We start from the raw sequence: 14090 nt of genomic DNA on the forward strand, positions 1-14090 counted from the left end.
AAAAAAAAAAAAAAAAAAAAAAAAAAAAAAAAAAAAAAAAAAAAAAAAAAAAAAAAAAAAAAAAATGTGGTCTATCCAAAAATATTAATTAATGATTTTAAAGTGATTCATTATATGTCAGATGATTTTAATTAACATTTTTCCAGGGTAATTTTGTCTTTTTATCTTATGTCAAAAAGCAAAAAATGGCATTTTAGAGAAGACAAAATAAAAATGGCATTCTTGACAACTTTTTTGGGAAAATGGCATTCTTAGCCAAATTCCCTTTTTAATTTATTTAAATTATAATCTGAACTAAATTTAAATTTCATTTACGTTGTATTATTATGGGCAAACACATAATGTGTTGTAATATTTATAAATGAAACATAAACAATGGTTTAATGGGCCCTAAAATTATAAATGTTGATCAGTAGAATAGATGGGTTTTTTGTGAATCCGAAATTGGTCCATTAACACTCTTATCCTCTTCTTGATTTTGTTATCGGAAGAATGAAAAAATAACAATAAACAAAAGTCGAAACGGTTTACAGAGAAAAAATCGATTCTACAACATTGATCTGATCTATCCGATTATTTCTGATGCAATTATATTTTCAGTCCAGAATCCCAGTAAAAGCTCTATGAGCAGATTTATCAGGTAATCTATCTTTTTTTTTAATTCTCTGATTACACAAAACTGATCGGATTTATCCAATAATCTGTCTTTTTGTAATTTTCAGATTTCAAAATCAATGGATTAGTAAGGTAATAGATTGATCTTTTATTTCAATTTTCTCCTTCTTCGTCATAGATTCGTTGTAGATTCCTCATTTACTTAATTTATTATGTATGTATGGATTCCTCATTTACTTATTTTATTATTCTTCGTCATAGCTTAGGTTGGATTCCAAAAGGATGTCATCGAATATGGGTCTTCTTTAACAGGTTTGAATCTTTTTCCATTTTGTAATTTGTGGTTTCTTGTTGTTTAAATCGATTTGATATACTGATATATCTTAAATTTTCTGTTTACCTTTTTTTGTTGATTTTTTCTTAAAAACAGGAAAACAAATAAAGAAGCATAAATAAAAGATAAGGAAACATAACCCTATTGAATTCTGTCTTTACATCTACTTTGTTCAATTCGAAGCTCTAATGTTTATGTTTTGTTTCGACAGGGTTAAATTTCTTTGAATTAGACGCTCATTGGACTTGCACAAATTGGATTGAAGAAGGACTATGAAGATACTGGTGTATTGAATACCTTTTGCTTTGCAAATGGTTTGTAAATCAATGGTAAGAAGACAAATCAATTGTGGTTTGACAACGGCTATATAAATCATTTTCTTTAAACAAATATAATGTCTACTCTATCTATTTCCTTTGCTAATACTGCTTTCTCCGTTAGTTTCTGCTAGTTTTGTTACTTACAATTTTTTAAAGTAAGTAGTTTCTGTTAGCAGTTTGATAGAAAAAATGTGATACCCTCTCATATCTATACTAACCTGTTGAATTTCACAGATTCTTGATACAATAAGAGATGATATGAAGTCTAAGGGACTTACTCCACTTCTCTTACACTCGTAGAAGAAACGACCCATGCCTGGCTCTTCGTCTCTGGTGCCAATTTTCAGATGACTACCACAAATGCACTTCCGAGGGAGGCCGTATGTTGGGTCTCCATAACGACGAGAAAAAATTGAAGATGCGGACGAAGCAGAAGCTGAGCTAGGAGGAGGCATGCCATAGACAGCCTCATTGTGAGTGGATGCGGATGAAGAAGATGGTTGAGAGTAGCTATACTGCCCCATTAGGTGAATAATAGCATAGAAGGCGGATGTGGTGGGATATATGGGTAAGAGATCCTCTTAGTCTTTAGGTGAATAAGGACGTAAAAGTCGGATGTGGTGGCCCACTATAGTCTTTATCGTTTGACTTTTAAGCTGTTTACAGTGTTTGTTCTGCCATCACGGAACAAAGACATGATTGATTGGCTTCCACTGTAGCTATTTTGATAGGTCTCCAGCAAGGTAGCCGTGTTAAGGTATGTAGCCTTTTAAACCACTTGTGTAGATAAAGCAAGGGCAGGAAAATGTGTAATGAGATTTAAATATGGTCCACTCTTCTAACCGTTGTTTAAAGAAAAAACAAAATGTAGTAGCGACCAAAAAACAAAGTATATATCCTTTTGAAGAAGGACCAAAAAGAACAACTGACAGGGAAGACATAACAAGTTCAATTCTTAAGTGAGACAACAAATTCTTGGTAGACATAAATAGCGTAGGACATACGTAGTTTGTCCACCAATTCCTCTGAAAGTCCATCCAGCGTTACTTTGTGCGAGTGGAGCTCGATATATTTAATCGCTAGAGGTCCACAGTCGCCGGTCCTGTCATTCTGGTAAACATTCTCCACTCTCTCACAGCTAAACACGTTAGGAAGAGGGCAGTCAACTGATGCAGGATCAACAAACGCCTTAATGACCAGTGGGAGCAGGTCCATGATAGGTTTCATCAGACGGGAAACCTTCCTGGGGGCGTTGTTGACAATTAACGGATCAAGGATGAGGACATGAGCCTTCCTTAAGCGAATAACAAGTGTAACCCAGTGTCGTTTTCCCCAATTCATAGGTAGATAAACAATATCGACGTCGGTGTACCAGGCAAGGTTGGTGCAACGGTTGTGGACATTACCTCTGACGTAGTTCTTAATAATGTTGTTCCACGCAAAACTTGTTTTCTTCCTCGAATCCTGATAACGCCGTAACTCGGTGGTTAGCATGTGAGTGAACCAGGTGTCAAGAATAACTATCCTGTTTTGGCGCAACTTATCCCCATAACGCCTCCACAGAAGACTGAGCATCTGATAACTATCCAATTTATATGTTTTTAGCATCTTTTTGTCCATATTTTGCATTGTTCATACCTCTAACTTAGCATTATTAGGTCATTAACTATAGGAATTCACTTTTAGACCATTTAGGGTGTTGCATTTCTGCATTTGCATATTTTGGATTTATCCCCATAACGCCTCCACAGAAGGCTGAGCATCTGATAACTCTCCAATTTATATGTTTTTAGCATTTTTTTTTTGTCCATATTTTGCATTGTTCATACCTCTAACTTAGCATTATTAGGTCATTAACTATAGGAATTCACTTTTAGACCATTTAGGGTGTTGCATTTCTGCATTTGCATATTTTGGATGAAAACAGGTGCTAAAGAGCCAAAAATGGGGAAAAACAAGGACAAACCCGAGCATGTACCCGAAGGAGCCATCGAGCTGGAAGAACAAGTCCAAACCCCAACACGATCGAGGAGGATCCAAGAGCATGAAGAACAACCCGAAGATCCACCCGAGGAGTAACCCGACTTCACCCTCGTGTACCCCATCGAGTAGACCATCAGGCAGGTCTGGGAAGCTAGGTCAAAAGGGTTTCCATATATAAACCCCCTCCTCTCCTAGCTCGAAAACGAGCACGCCGCTGAGTGCTTCTGTGAGAGCGAGAGCTTCTGTGAGAGAACTGAGTGACTCAAACAATTTTCCTTTTGTTTTTACATTTTCTTTCATAGTTTTCATAGTTTTTCTTAGATCTCTATCTTGTACTCTTTCTACTTATCTTTATCGTTTAATACAATGCAATTTTCATTCTATTTTGTTGTTTTGTTCTTTGTTACTATGTCCGAGTAGTGTGATAAAGTTTCTAGGGATGGGATAGATGATTTTGTGTTCTTGATCGGTTAGGATGTCTTCGTTTGATTGTACATTTTTGATAGATTTCCTTCTAGGTTGGTGTTCTTAATGCTGTCAACAGACCAAGAGGTTGAGATTAGATCTAGGGTGTTTTACCACCGAGAGGTGTAGATAAGGTGCTTGAATCAACCAATGCTAGAGGTTCACTCGCTCTGAGTAAGGAATTAGATGAGTTAGGGTGTACTGACAATAATGAATTGATCTTAATGCCTGCTTGGTCATGTTTCTCCAATGAGAGTTGGGTAGGGAAGTGACAAAGGTTGATTGTTGCTAGTGCGGGAGTGTGGTGACAAAGTTTTAGAGATTCATTGTCTAGGAAATGTTTGCTTGAGGCATGTAAGGCATTTGTACTGGTCAAGAATACTTAGGATTCAATTACCCCATCCTTAGAATATTTTGTATTTTAATTGTTTGCATTTTCTTTACTTACTCGATCACTTACCCGATCAGGTACACGATAACCTGCATCGAGTGATACCTCGAGCTGTTCATATCCCATTTGCTTACTCGATCACCCCACACGATCTTGTACTCGTTTGCTTGCATCGAGTGCTTAGGTCGTGTGGTTTCTTTGTTCATATTCTTTTCTTTCATTCATTTTAGGACTGTTAGATCAAAAAACCCTATCTGCTTGGTTTGACTTGTATAGTTCTGATCATATCCTTCCTGCTAGCAATAGACAACCATTTGGATTGATAACCCTTTGTACTACAACTACATAGGGAATTGATACCCTGAGTGAAAACTTGTCTATCAGCATCGCTTCCATGTGCTGCAAAACAAAGGTGGACAAACTTTCAACAAATGGCTTCTTTTAAACAGTAGACTTGTGTTGTTCTGTTAGATAGTAGATAGTATAATGCACTTACCGGAGTATCCACCCAGTGTTGTGGCGTGTAAATCTCGCTAAAGAAACTCTTCTTGACAGGGATGCCATGAATAATGTTATCCCTAAGGAAGATGTCAATTAGACAAATCTCGTAAAAATAGTGTCGGTAAGATATAACCAGAGAAAGAAAAGATAGAGAAACGTTAGAAACAAACTTTTTACGGTACTCTTTTAGTTGTGCCATAAACCTTCTCTCCAGTGAACGGCTTACAGCTTTCAGAGGGCGGAAACTATCGTCTTCGGAGCTCTCTACATATGGTTTCTTAGACTGAGAAGTCGAACACTGACCATAGCGTCTAGGGGCTGTCCTGGTTCTTTTCCTTGGAAGTGGAGTTTGACATTTATCAGATGTGGGGTAACGCCGCTTCCTATTAGCTTTGTCGGGGACCTGCAAAATGGCCTTTGCTGTAATTAAGCAAGCAATGTGGATGGTAAAGACATGGGGGGGGGGAAACATCTTAATGGACAAGTTATGAATCATACCTCCATCCGTGGTCCACCTTCAGTTGCACCTCTAGACAGAACTGTAGCCTCTCCTAAAACAACCGATTTACCTTTCACATGCTCCTCAAGTGATACATTGGTACTCGCATCACCAGAATTGTCATGATCACTCATGGTTTCCAATTGGGATCCTGAAGGACGTTTAGGCTTGATAACTCTCTAATTTACATGTTTTTAGCATCCTTTTTTGTCCACATTTTGCATTGTTTATACCCTTACCTTAGCATTTTTAGGTCATTAAGTGTAGGAATTCACTTTTAGGCCATTTAGGGTGTTGCATTCTTGCATTTGCATACTTTGGATGAAAACAGGTGCTTTGGGGCCTAAAATGGGGAGAAACAAGGAAAAATCCGAGCATGTACCCGAAGAGGATCCAAGAGCTGGAAGAACAGTCCGAACCTTAACACGATCGAGGAGGATCCAAGAGCAGGAAGAACAACCCGAGAGTCTACCCGAAGAGCAACTCGAGCACATCCTCGTGCACCCCATCGAGCAGACCCTCAGGCAGGACTAGAAAGCTAGGGTTAATGGGTTTCCATATATAAACCCCCCTCTTCTTCCTCGCAAAGGAACACGCCGCAGACCCTAGAACAAAGAGCGAGAGCTTCTGGGAGAGATATAGAGCGACTGAAAACACTTTTCAATTTTGTTAGGATTATTTTTATAAGTTTTTGTTATTTCTTTAGATTTCTACTTTGTACTCTCTATTCTTTACTCTATCTTTTAATACAGTGCAATTTTCGTTCATACATGTTTTTATGTTTCTTGCAATGATTTCTGAGTAGTGTAGTAAAGTTTCTAGGGATGGGATAGATGATTTTGTGTTCTTGATCGGTTAGGATGTCTTAGTTTGATTGTGTATTTTTTATAGATTCCCTTCTAGGTCGGTGTTCTTAATGCTATCAACAAACCGAGAGGGTGAGATTAGATCTAAGGTGTTTTATCACCGAGAGGTGTAGATGAAATGCTTGAATCAATCGATGCTAGAGATTTACTCACTTAGCCTAAGAGATTAGATGAGTAAGGGGTTTATTGACAAGAATATCCTCCTGACGAGAAATGGGAGATAAGATATTCTATTAGTTTTATAAGTACCAGCCAGTTACATGAAAAGTATTAGATGCATGGTATAGCGGCTGCCTATTTTGGAAGTGTTAGAAAGAATCGATATCAAGTTTCTTTGGCTAGACAGAGAACAATTTTTTTTTCGCTGACACTGATTTCTCCTGCAAGTTTGATGCTTTGATGTTGTTTTGACTTTCACTTGGTCAAAATCAAAACTGTTAAGTTTTTAACAATATCTTTTATCCTATAAAGCACAAGTCACTGTGCCAATAAAAACTTCACATGTCAGTAAAAAAAATTAATTAAAAAAATTATGTAAAACAAAAAACGATCGTGGAAAAAATAACGATTATCATTTTCATTTTACAAATAACTGCAACCGGGAAAAAATTTACAACTGCCTCCCCACGATCTTATATCGACTTTTTTGATTCAATTCTTCACCAACATGATTTCATACTATTGAAATAGGTCTTTAAGAAACTCAAAGAAACAAAGTATGACTCACTTTATTAGCTTAAGAAAATAGCTCAAAATTTAAGCTCTCAAGTTCTCAAAACCTTACAATCTTATGCCATGAATTGGCACCCTTATTTCTATGTTAACGCCAATCCTAATCCTAATAAGAAACACCTATGTTTAGATAACTCCTAAACATATTAGAGCCTTATCCTCTTAAACCATAACTCGGTTAGGATTAGGCTAACCTCCAACTTAGGTTATCTTCAAACTTACGTCAACACATACCCAAAAAAAAAAAAAAGTTAGTGAAACTGATCAAGTATATGCATTGTCTGGTGACAACACTAGCACATAGACTAGGCCCTTCAATGAAATGGGGAAATTTGCTTAAATGACACAGTTGAAAAACAGAATGGTTCATTGATTTTCTGTTGCTTGTCTGAATCCCTGGCAATGGAGTTTACAGCCGCATGAATCTTCTTCTGCCAGAGACAGACATATGTTTCCCAATTCACCCAAGATTCTTGATCAGGATCATTTTTCGCCTTCAAATATGGATTCCCCGGCTAAAAAGCAGAAAACAAGCAGTCAGAGTCCAGATGTAAGTTCATTCCAACCAAGATTCTTTAGTCTCCTCTACGTGCTTTGACTAGTACAGCATTCTCTCTTACACTTACCGATAGGTCCAAATTGACAGCGGAGAAGAGACTCTTAGAGATCCTTCAATGAAAAGGCCATACCTGTGCACTGGTTGTGACATTTTCCTCCTGTTGGAGCCTTGTACAATGTGAGTTTCTACATACGTTATTAGGATAGATGGTTTATGATTTGAACCGGTTAACTCAGTAAACCATGAAGCTCGAGGATAAACATTTATTGGGTTAATGTCTTGTAACAAACTTTTGGATCAGATTAATAAAACGGTGTTTCTCACCTTTACTCTCCTCCGGTCGTTTTTCATCTTTTCCGGTTAATCGGAATTTAATATGGTATCAGAGCTCTTCTTTTGAGTTTCTTTTACTTCTGCATCCATTGAGAGGAGATGAGTCTTCCACTTCCATCAAATGCATGAGAAATTTCACACCCAAAAGTTGAATAACTCTGTTTTATGAATGGGCTTTCAAGCTTAAGAAACAGAGTATGGAAACGTCAGTACTTTTCTTTTTTTGAACTAAAAAAGAGTCATATCTGAACTGTGAACGAACATTATTCTTTAGCACAAATAAACATTTACACGACAAATAGAATTATTGTTTAGAAACACAGTTATAAAATATCTGAACTGAAAAGAACATTATTATTTTAGCATAAGGAAAGGACAACACGACAATAGGTATGAAAACGAACAATCCCAATAAGACCTATAGAGGCACACCATTATTATTTATTTATTTAGCATACGTAAAGAAATTAACGACAATAGGACTTTGAGGGAGTGAACAACCAACGAGTCTCTGATCATAATCAGCGGACCAATTCTTGTTGTTCACATAAGGTAAAGGCTATCAACGTGATCCAGAAAGGTTCGAACAGAGTCAACATTGCCAACCACTCCTTGAATCTTACCTTTCTAGAGAGCCTGAGATCGTTTCCATAGGAGTTATAATATGAAAGTTATGGTCGAATATGTTCATCTGGTCGAATTTGTGATTTATTTTCTTTGTAAAAATAAAGATAGTTTATAATGTATATATAATGTTTATGATTATAAAAAATTTGTATGATTATAAATTTTAAAAAAATAATATTGTTTTGAGATTAATTTTTTAGTCATAATTTTTATCATATGCAATGATTTTTTTAGTAATAACTTGTGACCATTTGAAACTAACTTCTAATGACAAGATTGAACATTATGATAGTCACAAAATATCATGATTTTTGAGTATTTATTAAATTTTTGCGACAAATTTTTAATTATCATTTGTGACCATTTGAGACTATAATTTCGTAATAATAAGATACATAATTAAAACGTTATTTTAAACACGAATTGTGACGATTTAAAGACGTTTTGTTAGTTTTTCATTGAGACAGTTTTGTTACTTTTTGTGTCGTAATTATTGATGACAAAATGGTTACTAATATTTTCGTTGCATTTTTGTTACAAATAAAAATTTGTGACCATTGTATTGCAACCATTCAAAAAATGTCACAAATTCGTAACAATGTTTATATAGTGGCTAAATAATTTTTATTGTGACTAAATATTTTGTCTTAATAAAATTATTTTCTTTTAGTGGTTAATCAAAAAGTATTAAATATTTTCTCTTGAAATATAAATAAATTAGTAGGAGGAATGAATTAATGTATAATTATAGGGTAGGAGTTACATTTAAGTTGAATGTAGAGTTAAATGGAGTTACATGCCTGTAATGTGAGCTAATTAAAAATAAATAATCAAAATTCTTATGATTTGGTTGTTTTGTTTGTTTTGTTGATATAAACTCAATACACACAGATAATATTTTAAATTGAAATTATTACTTTTGAAGTGACAAACTAAATTAGTTTTCTTATAAAATTATATGAATTTCAATCTAAAGCTTTTTTAATAACCTAAGAATAACTTCAATCTTTATTTTTTTTTCACTCATGAATTTAATCTATAGTGCTAGATTTCACACTAATGGTTTCATCTTTAGAGAATTTAGTTAAATGGTATGTTTAAAATTATATTATTTTCTATATTTCACTTCCAGTTAAATATGACTTTTTTTTCATTTTGATTAAATCACAAAGACCAAATTTTTTTTGTTAAGTTCTTTTTGTTTTCAAAACCTCAAGTCATAAATAAAATAAATATTATATTGATCTTTACATATTTACCTATTGGATCACAAAACAAAATAGACTTTATAAATGGATAATTATTTAGATCTTTAAATATTATATTGATTTTTATAAAGTATTAAAATGATATATGAATATGTGAGATAACATAATAGAGAATTAGAGATGGATCATTTCAACTTCATGACCTTATTATGTGGTGAATATTGTAGAAAAATATGAAAATATTGACTTATAAGATACTAATCTAAAATAGACAGAATGAGTATTTATAGGAAGAGTGTGACACCCCAATTTTCAGAGACTTGCGTAGAGGTGTTAAAGAATTGATTTGGCCACCTATCTCACCAAAGTGCACTTATCTTTTTGGTTAAGAATCCTAAGAGAACTCCAGAGTTAAGCGTGCTTGAGCTGGAGTAGTCTTAGATGGGTGACCTTCCCGGAAATGACTGTCGGAACTAAGGGAGTAAGGACCAAACACAGGAAAAGATCATGTAGTGATTTGTAGGGACGGTAACAAGTCTTGAAAGCCTCCCGGACGTAGCAAACCGGCCATCGAATATAGATGGGCTCACGAGCCTAGTGAGAGGACGTGAGGTCCATTAAGGAAAGTGGACCCATGGACTGGGATTGGACATGGAGCCCACTGAGAGGTGGCGGTCGGGGCGTTACAAGTGGTATCAGAGCTGAACCCAGACGAGTGTAGAATCGAGTGGGCTCACACCGTCAGGGGGTGACGGTCTTTGTGCACAACGAGGACGTTGCAATCTGTTAGTGGGGGTGAATTTGACACCCCGATTTCAGAGACTTGCGGAGAGGTTTAAAAGAATTGATTTAGCCACCTATGTCACCAAAGTACACTTATCTTTTCGGTCAAGAGTCCTGAGAGAACTCCAGAGTTAATCGTGCTTGAGCTGGAGTAGTCTTAGCATGGGTGACCTTCCGGGAAGTGACTGACAGAACTGTGCGAGTGGGGACAAAACACAGGGAACGATCATGTGGTGATTTGTAGGGACAGTAACAAGTCTTTAAAGCCTTCCGGACGTAGGAAACCGGCCGTCGGATATAGATGGGCTCACAGGCCTAGTGAAAAGACGTGAGGCCCATTAAGGAAAGTGGGCCCATGGAATCGGATTGGACATGGAGCCCACTGAGAGGTGGCGGTCGGGGCGTTACAAAGAGAAGTGATGGAAAATTACATTTAGAAAAATAAGAGTTACAATTTTAATTTAATGCTTTGTTTTAATACAATTGAGTGGAGAAATATATTTAATGCATAAATTATATGATTTAAGTTTTATATTAAAATGTGAGTTAAATGTCAAGATTAAATATTTTTTAATTTATATTTAAATATAAATATTTTTTTTGTTAAAGTTGCATTGCCAAGTGGACCACTAAAAAGATAGTGAAACCTTATTTTTATCTATATGATTTATAGATTTTTTTAAAAAAAAAATCTATCAATGTTCAAATTAATAGACTAATATCAGCAAATAATTATTAGTGATTAATTGTTTTTTTTTAAATATATAAAAGAATATTTAATCATAAATGTTATCATATTACTCACATTATTTTTAGTAGTGATATATACATATATTAATCAACATGTAATTTTTTCATGAAATCAACATTTATTTATTGCTTATATATACACAATTATTTATTTACTCTTTATTCTTCTAAAATGAGTTAATTGTGTTAAATCTTATTTCCTAAAATTAATTAATGTTAACTCTAAAGTTAATAATCCAATATTATATCCATATTTTCATATCTATATATATATATATATATATATTCTAAACTATGCACTATCATCTTCCTAAAAAAAATGGAAGATAACAACTATAATAATCCTAAGACAATTATTATCTCAGAGGATATAGTTGAAGAGATCTTTTACCATCTTCCAATAAAATCACTCGTTAGATTCAAAGTCTTGTCGAAAAAATGGAGATCGATGATTGAATCAACCTATTTTTCCCACAAGCGACTCGTTCGTACAGGATTACCAACCCCTAATGTGAAACTTCTAGTTGTTAGCCAACAATTGTCAGCCAAGTTTGATAAACAAGATTCAGACTCAACAACTTTGTGTTTCGATACTTTTTCTAGATATGATGATCACAACAATGGAAAATATTGTCCTTCTTCTTCTAGTTACTACACTTTTCCTGATGATCTAATCGACAAATCACAAAAGAAAACTATTCAAGTCTTGGGGTCTTGTGACGGATTGGTCTTGATTCGTATCTACGACAATTTTAGGTACATTTACTTGATCAATCCAACGACTAAAGAACACACGAAACTTTCTCCGGCGTTTTTGCAATGGCCATTTAATCTTAACTTCATATATAGTACAATGGTCGATGGACCATGGAGAGAACTTTCTCAATCAGTCATACATTATGAAGGTGAATTAGTGAACATAATGCCGTTTCTTGCTGGATTTGGCAAAGATATTGTTACAAAATCTTATAAGGTGGTTTTGATTTATTCAAGATCTAGAGATTATGATTCTGGTTGTTTCAAGGCCAATGTCATATCCTTTGATAGCGGTAAGCAAAGCGACACAGGCTTTTATAGTATAAAGAGTAGTTTCAGCAAAGAGCAATCATCAGTCTACGCAAACGGATCCCTCTTTTGGTTGACAATACAATATATAGACGGAACATTTGAAATGCTACTACTAGCTATCGATCTTCATACCGAAAAATTTCGATGGATAATGTTACCAAAGTGTTACACCAATTATACTATGCCTACTAGTATAGAAATGTGGAATCTCAATGATCGTTTGTGCATATCGGATGTGCTAAAGGGTTCAAATTTGGGCGTTTGGAGTTTACAACAAGAATATCCTCCTGAGGAGAAATGGGAGATAATATATTCTATTAGTTTTATAAGTACCAGCCAGTTACATGAAAAGTATTGGATGCTTGGTCTAGCGGCTGCCTATTTTGGAAGTGTTAGAAAGAATCGATATCAAGTTTCTTTGGCTAGACAAAGAACAATTTTCTTTTCACCAACACTGATTTCTCCTGCAAGTTTGATGCTTTGATGTTGTTTTGACTTTCACTTGGTCAAATCAAAATTGTTAAGTTTTTAACAATATCTTTTATCCTATAAAGCACAAGTCATTGTGCCAATAAAAACTTGACATATCAATAAAACAAAATTAATTAAAAAAATTATGTAAAACAAAAAACGATCGTGGAAAAAAAAACGATTATCAGTTTCATTTTACAAATAACTACAACCGGGAAAAAAATTACAACTGCCTCCCCACAATCTTATACCGACTTCTTTGATTCAATTCTTCACCAACATGATTTCATACTATTGAAATAGGTCTTTAAGAAACTCAAAGAAACAAAGTATGACTCACTTTATTAGCTTAAGAAAATAGCTCAAAATTTAAGCTCTCAAGTTCTCAAAACCTTACAATCTTATGCCATGAATTGGCACCCTTATTTCTATGTTAACGCCAATCCTAATCCTAATAAGAAACACCTATGTTTAGATAACTCCTAAACATATTAGAGCCTTATCCTCTTAAACCATAACTCGGTTAGGATTAGGCTAACCTCCAACTTAGGTTATCTTCAAACTTACGTCAACACATACCAAAAAAAAAAAAAGGTTAGTGAAACTGATCAAGTATATGCATTGTCTGGTGACAACACTAGCACATAGACTAGGCCCTTCAATGAAATGGGGAAATTTGCTTAAATGACACAGTTGAAAAACAGAATGGTTCATTGATTTTCTGTTGCTTGTCTGAATCCCTGGCAATGGAGTTTACAGCCGCATGAATCTTCTTCTGCCAGAGACAGACATCTGTTTCCCAATTCACCCGAGATTCTTGATCAGGATCATTTTTCGCCTTCAAATATGGATTCTCCGGCTAAAAAGCAGAAAACAAGCAGTCAGAGTCCAGATGTAAGTTCATTCCAACCAAGATTCTTTAGTCTCCTCTACGTGCTTTGACTAGTACAGCATTCTCTCTTACACTTACCGATAGGTCCAAATTGACAGCGGAGAAGAGACTCTTAGAGATCCTTCAATGAAAAGGCCATACCTCTGCACTGGTTGTGACACTTTCCTCCTGTTGGAGCCTTGTACAATGTGAGTTTCTACATACGTTATTAGGATAGATGGTTTATGATTTGAACCGGTTAACTCAGTAAACCATGAAGCTCGAGGATAAACATTTATNTTGTCTGGTGACAACACTAGCACATAGACTAGGCCCTTCAATGAAATGGGGAAATTTGCTTAAATGACACAGTTGAAAAACAGAATGGTTCATTGATTTTCTGTTGCTTGTCTGAATCCCTGGCAATGGAGTTTACAGCCGCATGAATCTTCTTCTGCCAGAGACAGACATCTGTTTCCCAATTCACCCGAGATTCTTGATCAGGATCATTTTTCGCCTTCAAATATGGATTCTCCGGCTAAAAAGCAGAAAACAAGCAGTCAGAGTCCAGATGTAAGTTCATTCCAACCAAGATTCTTTAGTCTCCTCTACGTGCTTTGACTAGTACAGCATTCTCTCTTACACTTACCGATAGGTCCAAATTGACAGCGGAGAAGAGACTCTTAGAGATCCTTCAATGAAAAGGCCATACCT

At 35.2% G+C, this 14090-nt stretch overlaps 1 protein-coding gene across 1 annotated transcript; it reads left to right on the forward strand.

Annotated features, from left to right (window-relative positions):
• LOC104701799 (putative F-box protein At1g71320) lies at positions 11286 to 12607 on the forward strand. The gene has a single exon (XM_010417541.2). It carries the CDS (start codon positions 11286 to 11288, stop codon positions 12516 to 12518), a length of 1233 nt encoding a protein of 410 aa, XP_010415843.1. The 3' UTR covers positions 12519 to 12607.

This window comes from Camelina sativa, chromosome 7, assembly GCF_000633955.1.
Source record: "Camelina sativa cultivar DH55 chromosome 7, Cs, whole genome shotgun sequence".
Classification (NCBI taxonomy): domain Eukaryota; kingdom Viridiplantae; phylum Streptophyta; class Magnoliopsida; order Brassicales; family Brassicaceae; genus Camelina; species Camelina sativa.

Bases quoted from the DNA above. Each gene is read 5' to 3' on its own strand.
- LOC104701799 (XM_010417541.2), top strand. From the start codon at position 11,286: ATGGAAGATAACAACTATAATAATCCTAAGACAATTATTATCTCAGAG.